Below are 15,674 nucleotides of genomic sequence, written 5' to 3' on the forward strand. Positions count from 1 at the left end.
TGACTGTTTCACAGTTCATCAGATTTCACCATTAAGAAATTCTTGCAGTCGTTCACCTTTTTCTCACATTCATGCCATGGACCGTTTTTGAACCAATGAGCTAGAAATGAAAGCCTGTGTATCACATTATCAATCACCCGAGATAATTTCATTAATATCCAATTCAGATATTTTGTAAATGGCCTATTCTAAACCATCTAATTTGACAGTAGCTGAGCTAATTCAACATTTCATTACATCTCCTTTACAGTTATGGTGCAGTCACAATTTAGTTCCAATTAACAGCATGCCAAAGTACAAATTACACCTTATCAAAATAATTATTTTTTAGTTCTTCTAAAATAATTAATTAAGATTAAAATGTATTCAGTAGAACTCAAATCAAAGAGTTTGTTGCAACTCCCATTGTATTAGATAATTCTCATTGAGTTTTCTTCAAATTCAGTAGGAGTTTGTTTGCTTATTCCAAAGTAGAATTTGATATGAGCTCTTTGATTTATTCCAGATTATTCCCACTGTTATCTCTTAGTCGACTTTTCTGGGTCATCTTCTAAATTTCTGCTATCTTTTCTATTAGTTACAGTTCATTTGTCTGACCTTTCAAATCACGCAGAGACCACCTGAGCACCATCCACAATGGAAAAAGCATTTTGAGGCATTCATTTTAATCTTTTTTTCCCCCATTCCACTGACCAATTTAAAGATGTTTACTACTACAATGTGAGATCAGGAATATATATTCTTTTTCAAGGAATGTCCCTGTGGGTGCTCCACTTTAGGAGAATCTGCTCCCTTGTGCTTGTAATTGGAGAATTTCAGGAACGGTGCCTGGTTGGGTCACACAGGTGCTGTTCCCATCTGGCGCCGCTTCTGGCGGTTACATGGTGCTGTGCGACCAGCCTCCCTTCAGTTCCTTCTCTACTGCCATTGGCTTGAAATAGAGCAATGGGCAGCACCTCTCAGTATTATCTTTAGCTTAACTTTTATCTTTTGAGTATTAGTTTTTAGAACTTAGTTAGTTAGTTAAATAGTTAACTACCCTACCTCTTTCTTACCTGTGCCAATACTGGAGTTCATCGGGGCCTACCTCAACTCTCTGGCTACAGCCTCTCGGCCCAGTCACAGATTTACCTCTCTAGTCAACCTAATCACTATAATGCAAGCCAGCCCACAGACATCGGCCAGGACCTGCCTCCAACTGTTAGGCCATATGTCAGCAACGACATTTGAACTTAAGAAATTGAGTCTCTCTCAGTGAGCTTGATCAGAGTACACCTCGTAGCAATCACAGCATTCCACCACAAAGTGATCAAGTTCTCGATCTTTGCCCACCCAACCACTAAACGCTTTCTCAAGGGTCTTCACAACCTTTACCCCAAAATACAAGCCCCTACTCCATTATGGGAACTCAATCTGGTGCTGTGATGCCTTACTCAGTGTCCTTTTGAGCCATTAGCATCATGTTCACTTCTCCACCTCTTGATGAAGGTAGCCTTGCTCATCACTATCACATCCACCCAACGAGTAGAAGAACTGGAGGGCTTCATGGCACACCCTCCGTACACAATATTTTTCAAAAACAAAGTGACCCTAAGACTACATCCCAAATTCTTATCTAAAGTAATTTCCTCATTCCATTTGAATCAACCCACCTATCTCCCATCGTTCTACCCCAAGCCCTTTGGGAATAAATAAGAAGCAATGCTTCATACCTTGGATGTTCACAGTGCTCTAGCATTTTACATTGAGAGGACAAAGTCTTTCAGAAAGTCACCAAAGTTATTTCTTTCCATCACGGAACTATCTAACTAACTATCTAACATCTTATCCAAACAAAAGTTGTGTAAATGGATATCCAACTGCACTGACCTATGTTATCACCATCAACAGTTACAACCCCCATTAGGGACTGCACACACGTGCACTCTCTGCCTTGATAGCCTTCCTCAACAATGTGCCCATTGTGGACAACTGCAAAGCCGCAACCTGGGCTTTAGCTCATACATTCACACAGCATTATGCCACAGAGCAGCACTCGACATCAGATGATCTATTTGGGTTTATGGTTTTCTCAACTACCACGACTGCTCTCCGATGGTCCTCCATTCCACCAAGTGGCACCACTCTACAATCACCTAAAGTTGAGCACCCATAGGGACACTCCTGGAAGAACCTCAGTTACTGCATAGGGTAATTAACCTTCTCTTAGGCACTTTTTAGGTATGCAGATGCTAGAATCTCAGAGTGAATCTGTGACATGTCATGTTCAAGTGGTTTTGTATATTTGAACCATTTCATTACTCTCTGTTGCAACTTTTTTGTAAGGATACTTAGCCTTATTTCCAAATGACACTGAATCTACTATAATTATTTCTGTTATAAGCATTGATCTTTTTAATATGCAAAATTCATATAGTGTTAAAGAAGCAAATGTCAGTGATTTCAGGAAAAACAGCTTTCAAAAAAGATTGCATTAAAACTACAGCAACAACATTTGAAAGTTATACTTGAATTTAAAACAAATACCATCAAATGTTGAAAATAAGGAAATGCCCAAAAAAGTTAGTCTAAACATTTTTAACCGACTCCTTACCCCATCAAAGTTTCTCCCAGATAGCTCATTTTAAACCTCTATTTGATTCACCCACACAGTTTTTGATGAGGATTTACAATAGTGGTGTCTTTAGTGTGGGTTCATGGATTTATTTGCACCCCAGAAATCATGACTCCAAGGGTGGAGAACTAGGCAAACATACACTTCTCTCGACCTGGTGTGAAGGGGACGCCTTAGTGGCAGGGGTTGGAGAGTGAGCCTACTGCATACTTACTCTGCAGCAGCAGCAGCTCCTGTCCTGCGGGGCAGGGCCCAGCTTCCTACTCTGAGCATTGTGACCCAGTTCACAGGGTTGCAGCACCACTCAGGTTTGGCCTGGCCACCCCTTCTTATGGAGGGGTGGCCAGGGCAAATTTGAGTGAGTGGTATTACAAACTGGCAGCCAGGCCAATCCTGAGTGGTACTTCACAACCCTTCCTGCACACACACACAGGTTCCCCGGGATTAGGGTTGAGGTGCTGGGCCTGAGGTGCTGTGCCCCCTCAACGTTTTAGTGTAGTGCACCCATTGACTTGTGAGGCTGTATCTGCTCTTGATTTACAATCTTAAACTCATGTGCACATAGATTTTAGTCAAGGAAAATAATGTCAGGTATGACCCTTGCCATTTTAGAATTATTAAGTCAATGGAATTGCTGTGGTTTGCACTGGCCCACTTTTGGCTCTTTTCATTTAAAAAAAAAATGTAATCAACCTAATATTACTTCAAATGACTGAATATGTTCAAACAACATTTTGGCATTGTGGTAAGCCACATAAACTGGGCCAAATTTTAGTTTAATTTAAAAGTGTCTAAATCTATTGGCTCCATTAGGAATGCATGAGTACTGACTTTCCTGGAGTTGTGTCCATTTACAGCAGAGTTAAAACTGGTGTTGTGAGAATAAACCTCCCCCACATGATAAAACTTCCTATCATCTCACTCTAATTGCACACATTGGGGCAAACTTATTCCTAGCATAATTGCATTGGTTTACATTGTCTTGAAATGGGGAGGAGATTGGTCCATTGTACTAGAGAGCTAACTACTAATCAGGTTTCCAATGAAAATGAAATTGTTGTGAGGGGAATTATTACTCTGATCTGAAACTAAGTTTGTACCATATAGAATATCACTTTGTGGTATTCAGTCAAACATTTCAATAGCACATAGTACTAATAATACTTAAGATAATGATATAGCACTTTACTTTTCAAAAAACTGTACATTTACCGATCTACCAGAAACCTAATATGAATAGTACAAATATGTTAACTCAGTTCAGTACATTACTCATGGTGAGGGTACTAGGTGGGTGAGAGTTTAATGCCTGCCAGTGGATGTTTCCCAGAGAAATATCCTGAAATGTAGAATAAGAAATGAACAAAAATCACTACCTTAAGATAGTGGGGAGTCTTTGTTTCTTTTCTTGTTTATATTTCTTCCCTTCTTTACTCCCATCTCCATCTTTCAGATTTCTAACCTTTTCCTCATTTCTCCTGGCATTCCCCCTTGCTTCTGTTTTCTTTTTCTTCTGTGTTTTTCCATTTTCAACATCACCCTGTTTTTATCCCTTGTCATCTTCTTTGCTGCCCTACTCCTTCTCCTCTGCTCCGCATCATGTTTCCTCTCCAACAGCAGTGGAGGAGGGACAGAAGAGTGAAGCACCAGCCCCAGGCTACCTTAGAATGGAGCTCCATGCTGGTTTTCCAAAGAAGAGATGTTCTATTAATTTAAGATTTGTATTGTTTGAATATGAGTACCACACCAAAAGAGAGGCATTATTCACATACGAGTTGAATATAACGAGTGCATTCTTTACACTCCCCATCCCCATTTCCTATTGCACAGTAATGACTGGTGGTATATTACAGTTACACTAGAAAAAAATCATTAGAAAAAATTGAATGTGGTAGAAACACTTCTCTTGAGAGATATTTAAACCCTATGTTTATATTCAGCCTTTCAGAATTCAGTATAGCAAAAGACAGTTAAATGAACTTTCAATGTAATTTTAGTAAGAAAAGCATGTCATAATTTCTTTAAATACTACAGCAACTCTGCTTCACATATATTAATGCTTTCAATTTCCCCCCTCAAAAAATCATTTAATCCTAACTTTATTCTTGTTTAAAATGTTTATTTACTGTAATATTCAGGGAATGGGTTTTTTTAGGTAACTCAAGACTTCTGAATAAGGGAGGATGAATTAGGATGTAAATGTTGAATTTCAATATTTAGGAAGCTAGGGTACCAATTTGCTTTGGAGGTATGGTTAGAGAAGGCATAGTGTAAGGTAACAAATAAGTCTAGTAATGCATGTCAACCTAAGATCCAGTGACACTGACATTTCAGTTAACGACCCATCTAAAACAGAATACCAGAATAAAAACATTTCAGGAAAATTATGATTTACTATTTGTCCCACATTTTATTTTCTTCCATGGGTGGTTTGCGTAGTCCAACTTCTCATACCAGATTAGAAAGATTTTATTTTTTTCAGTCTAGGATCCTCATGCATATAAACTGTTCTATGACATTTCTCTTTTGTGCATCGCCCCTGCATTTCTTTATTTATAACTTGTATATGCTGAAGAGTAATTGTGTAAACATAATAAACCATGTTGCCTATAAGCACGTTTTTTGTCAAATATATAATTATTTATAGAGCAAAGAAGCTATTTTGTCCAGCTCTATTTCTTAAACATCCTTTGTATTACTATAGCAGAACTGTTGTTGCCATGGTTAAGGCTGCATTCTGTTTTGCACTTAAAACAGTAGTTAAACTCGTAAAACACAATATACCTGGCCCAAAGTTTAAAAAGATAATCTGTTGAGTAAAACCTGTATTTTCTGCTCCAGGAGATGGGGGGAGAGAGAGGGAGGGGAAGAGGGAGTGTTGAAGAGAATTGGTTAATTTTAGTTCCCAAATTCTAGTTGATTTTAAAAAGGGCCAAACATTTAATCTTCCGAGTTTGCATGATTTTTCTCGCTGTCATAACACAATCTTTTTGTGCCACAGTTAGCCAATGAAGGACAAGATTTATGATGAACAGGGTACTCTACACCATACCTGCTGATTTGTCAGAGATCAGGAGCTTCATTAAATTGTTCATCAAGCTTAGGAGCTTTTGACCTTTGTGATGCAAGAGCTACTAATGTTGAAGAGCTTGTTCATCATCATATAGTTCAGCCAGTTCAGGATCTGCAAAATCATTCACTACTTTGACAAGTATCAGGAGCATTGTGAAAGTGCCTGTTGGCTCATAAGCAGTTAGTGCTTTTCACGTAAGGAACCATTCAGTTGGAGATCATTATTTAATATACTACAAGTCACAACTGAATCTTTATGTGCAATTATTAGCTAATGGAGACCATGAAAAAGTTTAGTTTTTAAAAAGGAAAGTGAAAAGTTCCTTTTTTGAAACATTTTGACTTACTCTGCTTTTCAACACCTTAGGAGGCACTGAAATCCTGCCTGTTGTCTTGTTCCCCCAGTAATACACACACCATCCCAAACTGAGGCCTAGTATGGTAGAGGAAAAAGATTTTACTAGTCCAGCAGCATTATTGTTGCATTGTAGAGGAAGATCTTCAAGAAAGCAATGTCTGGTTTCCAAAATAAAATATTATTTGCAAAAGTCTCTGCTCTTTAAAGTAGAGCTCTTGACTTGGCAGGATAATTTTATGAAGATTTTCTTGTTTTGCTCCAGACCCGGCTGGTCACTTTGACAGAAATCTTATTCTTTGTGAAAGTCGTCATTGCTGTGTGAGACAGCTTTTCTTAACTTAAATTAGCACTACGTTATGTGTGATTTAAGGGTATGTACATAACATACTTAACACAAATCCACAGCTACAAGGAAATAAAAAAGTGAAGGTACCTAACATTACATTGCTTTTACTCATCCACCCAGAGATGTACATTTCTCCACTAGAACAAATGCCATGCACCAGACAATGCACAATATCCTCAATTCTTTCTCAATAGAGAAGCCAGGTTCTAGCACCCTTTCCAAAAACACGACTCTGATTTTTCAAGAACAGTTCAGAATGGTTAGTGGAGGGAAAGTCTGGTCTGTTTGTGATGGTGGTGGTGAATTTGAAGAAGTTGTGTGCTGTTACATGCCTTAATTTTACATGTCCTTGTTTTTCTGGTTTTGTGTTAGATAAGTTGTTTATGCAGTTTAACTCACACAAAATAATGTTTTTGTATTATATATGTTGCAGTACATGGTTTTCAACTAATTGTTAATTAGAGCAATACTAGATAATGTTGAACAGACTTATTTTCTCTGAAGCATTTAAGAAAATAAAAACTTCACCCAAGTTCTTATTTTAGTTTTGATAGCTTAAACTTTTTTTCTGGCCTTAATCCTTGAAGTCCAGGGAGGGAGGGGAGAGGAGGGGAAGAAAGACACTCCATTACTTAGCTGTCATCCAGAAGACATTCTTTGTGCTGTACCTGTGGACCACTGACTGAGTCAGATATCCTTGTTGTTAATATCCATTCAATACCTTTAGTTGAGGCAGATGAGCAGAAGTCTAGGTTGGACTGCAATATATATATATATATATATATATATATGCAAGATTTACCCTTTGTTGGAAAATGAATGAGCTAGTAAGACTTAAAAGTTCTATTATTTTAATCAAACTGTTCCTCTAATAAAGTACTCTGAAATTCTTGTTCAGATGTGTGTGCCTCATATCAGTAAGTCTACTAAAATTCTACTCTTTATTATATATTTTTAATGTACAATCCATTATACTTCCAGATCCATTTGAAGCTTTCATCATTTTTTCCATTCGTCACGAGATCAGAAAGATTGATCTTCACAAGCGAGACTATAGTCTTTTAGTTCCTGGTTTAAGAAACACAATAGCACTTGATTTTCATTTCAATCAGAGCTTACTGTACTGGACAGATGTGGTGGAAGATAAAATTTACCGAGGCAAGCTTTCTGAAACTGGAGGTATGAATTTAACTTTTGACTTATTTTAGTAGGTCCTTAAAAAGAGAGTGCCAGCCAAAGTAATGCAGTCACAGAACATCAAACTTGTCAGATTCCGGCCAAGCTATTAGTATTACTCCTCTCAGAGTGATGGTTTTGTTATGTTCAGTTTACAACTTGAATATTATCTTTAGAACTGTAAAGGCTAGAGACTTAATTTTTAATGTGATACTTTAGATTCTGGTGCACAATATTATAGCTTTTTCCCCTTAACAAATGGAGAAATGTGAAGCCTTTAACATGGTGACCCAACCACACTATGTGTGGCCTATAGCACAACGTAATCTCACAGTGTGTATAGAATGTTTTCTAGGTTGATGTGCACCTATGCATTTTTTCACTGAAGACCTAGCAAACAAAATCACACATTATTTAATGGTTCAATGTGTTCAGAAATTTGATTTTAAATTTCCCTTCATTTCTTATTCCTGTAATGACCAAAAATGTATTTTGTATATAAGCATATACTCTCTCTCTACTTGTGAGAAAAGAAAAAAAATATCTAATGAAGATAAATATCATCATGTCAGATTAGCTATTATGTGGTCTCTCACTGAAAAATATGCATTAAGACTCATTAAATGGAGACAGTCTTAACTATAGCCTCAGAAAAGTGATATACAGTTTTGCATATTTTAATTATTTTTGTTTAGCTGGCAGTGTGATCATGCATTTATCACATTTTAAGTGTTGTGTCTCTGTTCTAACTCTTTTATATGTTTGCAATCTTTTGATCTTTGTTAGGTGTGAGTGCCATTGAAGTCGTAGTGCAACATGGCCTGGCCACTCCTGAGGGTCTTACAGTAGATTGGATTGCAGGAAACATATACTGGATAGACAGCAATTTGGATCAGATTGAAGTTGCAAAATTAGATGGCACTTTGAGAACAACATTAATAGCAGGCGCTATGGAGCATCCCAGGGCTATTGCCTTAGACCCTAGATATGGGTAAATATACAATAGTTCTTTTTTCACGATTGCTTATAAAAACACTTTGAGGAATAAGCTTGAAATGTATGAATGTGTGTTGGTTTATTTGGAGTGAGTGCTTACATTTAACTTACCTTTAACAATGCTTGAAGAACTAAATTTTTTGGTCCAGTGAACCAGGGCATCAGGAGATGTCGGAGTCATTCTAGTCTTGGCTTTTTTATTGACTCACTGTGTGACTGTGGGCAAGTAATTTAACCTCTCTGTTTGTTTCTTCATCTCTAAAATAGGGATAATAATGTTTACCAGCCTTTGTAAATAGCTTGTAGATCTGCAGATGAAGAGTATTATATGAGTTCCAAGCATTATTATTTAATAATAATCAAAAGCAAAATATTTACTAGTTAAACTGGTTAATTCATTTATTTTACCCAATAGCATACAGAATTAATTGCATTTCTGATGGCTGTTTGGATGCATATTTAATAATATAAAGCAAACTGTTCAATTAAAGGTAGTCCTAAAATCATATGTCAAAGAAACAGTATATTCTTCTATTCCACATAATACTGTATGTGATTTGTAGGTCTTTCTTTTTTTTTTTTATTTTAACAGTAGTGTATCTGTCCTGATACTATGGCAAAAATGGTCTAATGTTTCAGTACACTACAGCCAAGTCAAGTAAGGGTAATATTAAACAAATGTCTTTATATTTCTCAAATTTTGTTGGTTTGTACTGTTTAAATGAAATTCATGAATACATGTGATATCCACTAAGAAGTTAGCTTAGTGGAGTCTCTCGTCCTGATTGTCCTTGAATGCAGCTTGAAACAGGGAATAATTTAGTTGGCATTAGTGAAGTTAAATCAGTGTAAAACTGGTGAAAGTGAGAGGAAAATGAAGTGCCATACCTGCAATCCATAAGTCAATTTTCAGCCAGCTGTTGAATGACACAAGACACACGTCTGGAAATATGTTTGTTTACTACATAAAATATGTTAAAAATTCTTTGAGTTAGACCATTTTATTGAGATAAATGAAAAATAATGATCCAGACATAGAACACTATTAGATCAATACTGGACAGAGTTTGATTTATTAAAATATTTTTGGAAACCAAGATGTAATGTCTAAAAGCCAACTGACCACAAAGACAAGACCAATGTCTTTATATATAACAGCCTTTTTCCACTGATGATAAATTAAAAAATGAGTATAAAGGATAGGGTAAGTTAGAAAGAATTTGTAGACAATAATATTTTCTTAAAAAGCAACGGTGTACATATTCCTTCTGGTAAGAGTGGAAAAAATAGAAGCTTTGAACACACAAAGCATTATCTGCCCCATCTATTCTAAAGAACTTTTGAATAACAAAATGACAGATGATTCAAATCAAAGATTTGTTTGTATTGCTGCTAAATATTTACTTCTAATTCTTCTTTGTAAGCATACAACTGTGACAATCCTTATAAAAATTCTTGAACCAAATCTCTAGATGTTTTCAGCCACAGAATATGCTCAGGGAAGACTGTAACTATCCAAATATCTGGTGAGCTGCAAATATAGCCAAGTAAGCATCATCCAAAAAAGTTGGATATGCAGAAAACAGCTTTACATTCTTTAAAATGTGGATCCAACCAGAAGAAAAGCAATCTTAGGTCTTTTGATAATTTGATGTTGAGTCCTTCCTCATCTATTTTAGGGTTAATTTCTAACTTCAAACATTTTGAAAAAGATATTGAAAAGCTGTTTGGGGGAAAAAAGGATGATTTTCAAAGACGAGTGCACATGTGGGCTTATACTCAACTTACCATATGAACATGCAAATCAAGAGCAAAACTGGCTAACAAGGACATAATGGGCTTCAAGGTAGCAGTGTGGGAGGGAAAACAGACTCAGCAGAGTTACTGTGTCCCCTCCTCCCATAGCTGGATAGTAGGAGGGCTGGAAGGAGGTATTGATCAGGCAGAGCCAAGATTCTCCCTTGCTGCCACAAGCCGGTTTAGCTGCACTGGGTATAGATCCAGCACAGTTTATTTCCTTCCCACAGCATGGAGGAAACTGTGAGGGAATTAGTTCCCCCCCTGGGCTGTTCCTGAGGCTGTGCAACAATGCCCTGCCACCTTATTCAGGGCTTGTGTCAGTGCCATGTTTGAGTCCCAAGTATATGAGCATTCTGACAGCTAGTTAGTTGTGCACAATGAGTATTTATGCACTGGTTTCCATTGTGCATTCACAGATGCATGCAAGCAATTGTGTATGCCTAAAATCTAGATCATAATGTCTAGATTTGATTCAATCCTTAATAAGTGTACACAATATGGAAAACTTCAACTTAAACTCCACTAACACTCTACATCTACATATTAGTATTTTTATCCACGTATATTTAAATCTTGTATTAGATTTTGTTGAGATGGTAAACTTTTAAAAGCTTTCTGAAATCTTTAATTTTTACCTCTGGTGAAATGGACTCCGCCAAAAATTGGAATTGGTTAATTTTACTTAAGCATGATCACTTATCAAATAACACAGCTTGTTCCAAATCTGACTTTGAATAAGTGCATTCGTTTATAAAATACATATTTAAAACATTTAACAATCTCTGTGAAATGCATAATAATTGTAAGGCTTATTCTTGAATAGCTTTACACAGCAGTATATGTGTTCAGATTGCTCGTATTAAAGTGACTAAATAGACTTATTGAGAAAGCAGTGCAAAGAAGCACTCTGAATGGGCTCCAGATCAGAGAAATAGCTCTTACCAAAGCCAATCAGAGAAGCAGGTGTGTGAGTTTGGTGAGGGAGTGCATATTCGTTTTAAAATGGACACAGCTTGGGGAAATTGGCATGTGGAATTATTCTGATCTTTTAAAAAAATGTTACAGGCCCATTTCTAGCCTATTTAATTTAAAGCATCCCTAGGCAACTTTAAATTACATCCAAAATGTCTTTAAGGTCAGGAGCAAGAAGGCTGAAGTTGGCAGCAGAAGCTTTTAATACCTGTGAAATGGCATATCCCTCTTATAGCCAATCGGTGTTTACAGTGAGTGATTTAAGTAGATTATCTTAAAAATTACCTATTGGACTGCACAACTCCTGAGCACAGAATCCAGGGAACCCCAAAATATTTCCTCAATCTGGTACAGCTACAGATATTCCATTATGGCTTCACTCTCCGTATAGGAAGAGAAGAAAGGAATATCCATACGAAAGGATTTAGACATGGGAGTCTAGGCAAACCAAAAAGGGGGAATATGCACACAATAAAAAAAACAACATATGGAAACATGGATAAGCCACCACAGTTTCAAACCCCTCCTGCTACAAATGGGCTACAGATTGGCTCAGCTCATACACAGTCAGTAACATCACAGACAGCCAATAATTGCTCGAGTATCAGAGGGGTAGTTGTGTTAGTCTGAATCTGTAAAAGCAGCAAAGAGTCTTGTGGCACCTTATAGACTAACAGACGTTTTGGAGTATGAGCTTTCGTGGGTGAATACCCACTTTGTCGGTTACATGCATTCGACGAAGTGGGTATTCACCCACAAAAGCTTATGCTCCAAAATGTCTGTTAGTCTATAAGGTGCTACAGGACTCTTTGCTGCTTTTAATAATTGCTCATAATTCCAGCATTCAAAAAATAGACACAACATTTCTCGACTAGGTTTTCTGTTACACATAGGGCTTATGCAGAGTACTCGTTGGAGTGGTGCACTATAAAGAGTGTATTGGCGCTCATTTGAAATGACCTGCACAGCTCACTTGTCGCTTTGCTGTTCATTCGTAATATACCCATCCCAATCTCATGGTAATAAAACTTTTATCCCATGTGAAATTATAATTATACAATTATGCATATTAGACCTTTAAAAACTGATTATATACATGATCTATTTTAAAATATCTAATATGCATTTTATATATGTATATATACATATATGTATAAAGTTGCTGGTGATACACATTCATACAAAATATTATTAAAACATGTTCTTTCATTTTAGAACCTATTTGGATATTTTTAGGCTATAAGTCAATTACCTTATTTTCGAGATAGTGGAAGTAATTTGCATCTGATTATATACACAGAATAGATAATAGTGGCTTTTTTAGAATAATACTATCTATACTTTAATGGTCTGTAGCTCATTTGCTTAATTATAATTCCACTAGAGTCTTACGAATGTAGATACTCTTGACTCAATATGCAGTTATGGCTTCTTACAAGCAGTTTTGGTATATCATTTCTGTGTCTATACAGTGGATTCTCAGTTTGTTGATAATTGACCTATCTGAGCTTAAAGTGGGTGTTTCACATGAAGTGAATGTTGTCTTGCTATAAAATATTAAGGGGGAAAGTGTAATGAATTCCTCGGAAGACATCTTTATAACACAAAGTAATTGCTTTAAAGATTATAAGATTTTGAGCAGCATAGGGAGTCAGCGTACAACAAATCTTTATTTACTGCAACACAAAAGGCCCTACTAACAATATGTACAAACTTTTGTTTTAGTGTTTTGTTTTTTATTGTTTTGAGAATAAATATTTTTCTAATATGTGACTCTGTTTATCATACTGAAGTCCTGATCCTTCAAGGCTTACTCAAATGAGCAGGCCTTATGCATTTAATTACTTTATAAAAATCATTAGAGTTGCATGTATGAGTAAGTTGATTCATAGATTGATAAAGTCAGGAGAAAGTACTGTGCTAATATATTCTGTCCTTCTGAACAACACAAGCCATTGATGGTAATGGTATTGCTAACATGCATAAAGTTAAAGAGAACTGAGGCCTAACTTTGGAACTTTGAATTGTGGAACTTGAGTCAAATTTTCCTTTTGAGTTACACCTTGTGCAATCCCACCATTACAAATAGAGTTCCATAACTTGTGAATTGGGGAGTATTTGGCCCATTATATTGATTTTATATAAAAGGTACTTTCAATTATTATATTTGGAAAAAATAAGGTCCTTCAGGGATATTTTTGAGGCAGTCTTTGCCTCACAAACTAGGCCATAATCTCAATCTTAGTAGAACTGGATTTTGCGCAAGGCAAACGGCCCATCTGTGAATTTCTTTGCTACTTTTATAGCACAGATTAGTTAACTAAGCATATACAGTTTCTTTTACCTGCAGAAACTGACTTACTGAGGTATCTTCTGATTAAAGTGTGTATCATTTGTTCCCCTTTTAATCGAGTTACATTTTAGAATGATTTCAGAATGTATATAGGTAAACCATTAAGTAATAATTACTAGATGTGTGTCATTGTGCACAGGCACTACATGAAAAAGCCATTTCAGAATCTGTGTTCTAAAGGCTGGAACTATCAACCACTGTTTTTTTATTTTTTATTTTTGAATGTAGTTTTTAAAAATTCTCATTGTTACGTTATCTAAAGCAGGGGATGCAGAATACCATTTAAATTGTGGGGGCATAGATTTCACTCCCCCCCGACTCTCCTCTTCCCTTCTGAGGTGACCCCCCCCACTAGCCCATGAGCCCTTACACACTTCCAAATTTGAGTGAGTGGTGATGTGGGCCGGCACAAACTTCTGTGGTGCTGCAACCCCAACCAGCTCACAATACCACTCACTCAAATTTGGCCTGGCCAAAATGTGGTCGTGCCATGGCCTGGGTGACCCTCAGGCTCCAATGAGATCCTGACCTCCAATTAGACTGCTTAAAACTCCCCAATTTGGAATTTGGGAATGAAATTCTTTGTTCGTGCAGAGCTGATGTAGCCAGCTCTCCACCATTCCCTCTCAATTCTCCCAGAATAGGATACCTACTGGGCAAAGAGAGACAAGAGCAATTCCTGGGTGACGTAACAGACACATTGGGGGTCAAAACTGCTCTGAGGATGCCTTAACTAACGTCACGGGCTAAACTAGTCTCCAACACCCATACATTTCAGGGGAGCACAATGATGGAATAGATCTCTAGTGTAGCTGAGGATCACATCCTAACTGCACATAATGACAGTCTGTAAGCATAGGCCCCAACTTCTCCTGGCGCCGATGGGTGCTTGACCCCCCTGACCCAACTCCACCCCGCCTCGCCGCCATTCCAACCCCTTCCCCAAAGTCCCCGCCCCAACTCTGCCCTCTCCCTGCCCCATGGGACTCTTTCCCCAAATCCCCGCCCCAGCCATGCCTCTTCCTCGCCTCCCCTGAGTGCACCACGTTCCCGCTCCTCCCCCCTCGCTCCCACAGCTTGGGAGGAGAAGCAGGCATACAGCACACTCAGAGGAGGAGGCGGAGACAGAGTGGAGGTGAGCTGGGGCAGGGCGAGGAGCTTGGCTGCCAACAATTTTTCCCCCTGGGTGCTCCAGTGCCTATGTCTGTAAGCAGTGTAGTTGTAGCTGTGTCAGTCCCAGGATATTAGAGAGACAAAGTGGGTGAGGAAATACCTTTTATTGGACCAGCTTCTGTTGGTGAGAGAGACAAACTTTTGAGCCATACAAAGCTCTTCTTCAGCTCTGGGAAAGGTACTCTCAACAAAATGCAAGATGGAATTGATTATTTGGAGTAAGAAGTTAGCACGTATTGTAAGGGACCATTCAAGGTTGAGTGGCCCATTAACATCTCTGCAGTCATAGGATAAAAAGAAAGGGATAGGGGGTTCCAGATTGGGTAATGAGTCATAACTCCAGTGTCTCTGTTCAGTCCATGATTTTTTACTATATCTCTCAATACTGTGTTTCTCCCCTGCCCCACCATTCCCCGCAGATTTTAATTCTTTCAAAGGCCATTCTTTCACCTCAGAACTGATTAGGTCTCTGATGAAGCAACAGTTGTTGCTAGGTTTTTAATTATAAGGGGACAACATGACCTGTTGCTAACATTAATACACGTTAGAGAAAGGGAAATGTTAATGCCAGCTGGCAAAAGCCCTCAGGCTAGTATAAAACGAGGTGACCTTAACAGAAGGTTAGATTTTGGGGGGAAATTACAATAGAGTCAAAGGAACAACAAGAAGGAAATCAGTGGGGGGATCTGTTCAACATCTTAGATGTCTGTACACAAATGCAAGGAGTTTGGGGAATAAACAGGAAGAACTAAACGTATTAGTACATAAGCTGAATTATGATTTAATTGGCATCATAGAGAGTTAGTGGGAGGAG

At 37.7% G+C, this 15,674-nt stretch overlaps 1 protein-coding gene across 1 annotated transcript in view; it reads left to right on the forward strand.

Annotated features, from left to right (window-relative positions):
* Positions 1-15,674, forward strand: part of LRP1B (LDL receptor related protein 1B) — a 1,239,928-nt gene that overhangs the window by 804,447 nt on the left and 419,807 nt on the right. The window contains exons 24-25 of the mRNA XM_039494476.1: positions 7,372-7,569; positions 8,353-8,557. Coding sequence (XP_039350410.1) covers positions 7,372-7,569; positions 8,353-8,557 — 403 coding nt within the window. The remainder of the gene's footprint in view (positions 1-7,371; positions 7,570-8,352; positions 8,558-15,674) is intronic.

The sequence above is a fragment of the Mauremys reevesii genome, linkage group 11 (assembly GCF_016161935.1).
Source record: "Mauremys reevesii isolate NIE-2019 linkage group 11, ASM1616193v1, whole genome shotgun sequence".
Classification (NCBI taxonomy): Eukaryota; Metazoa; Chordata; order Testudines; family Geoemydidae; genus Mauremys; species Mauremys reevesii.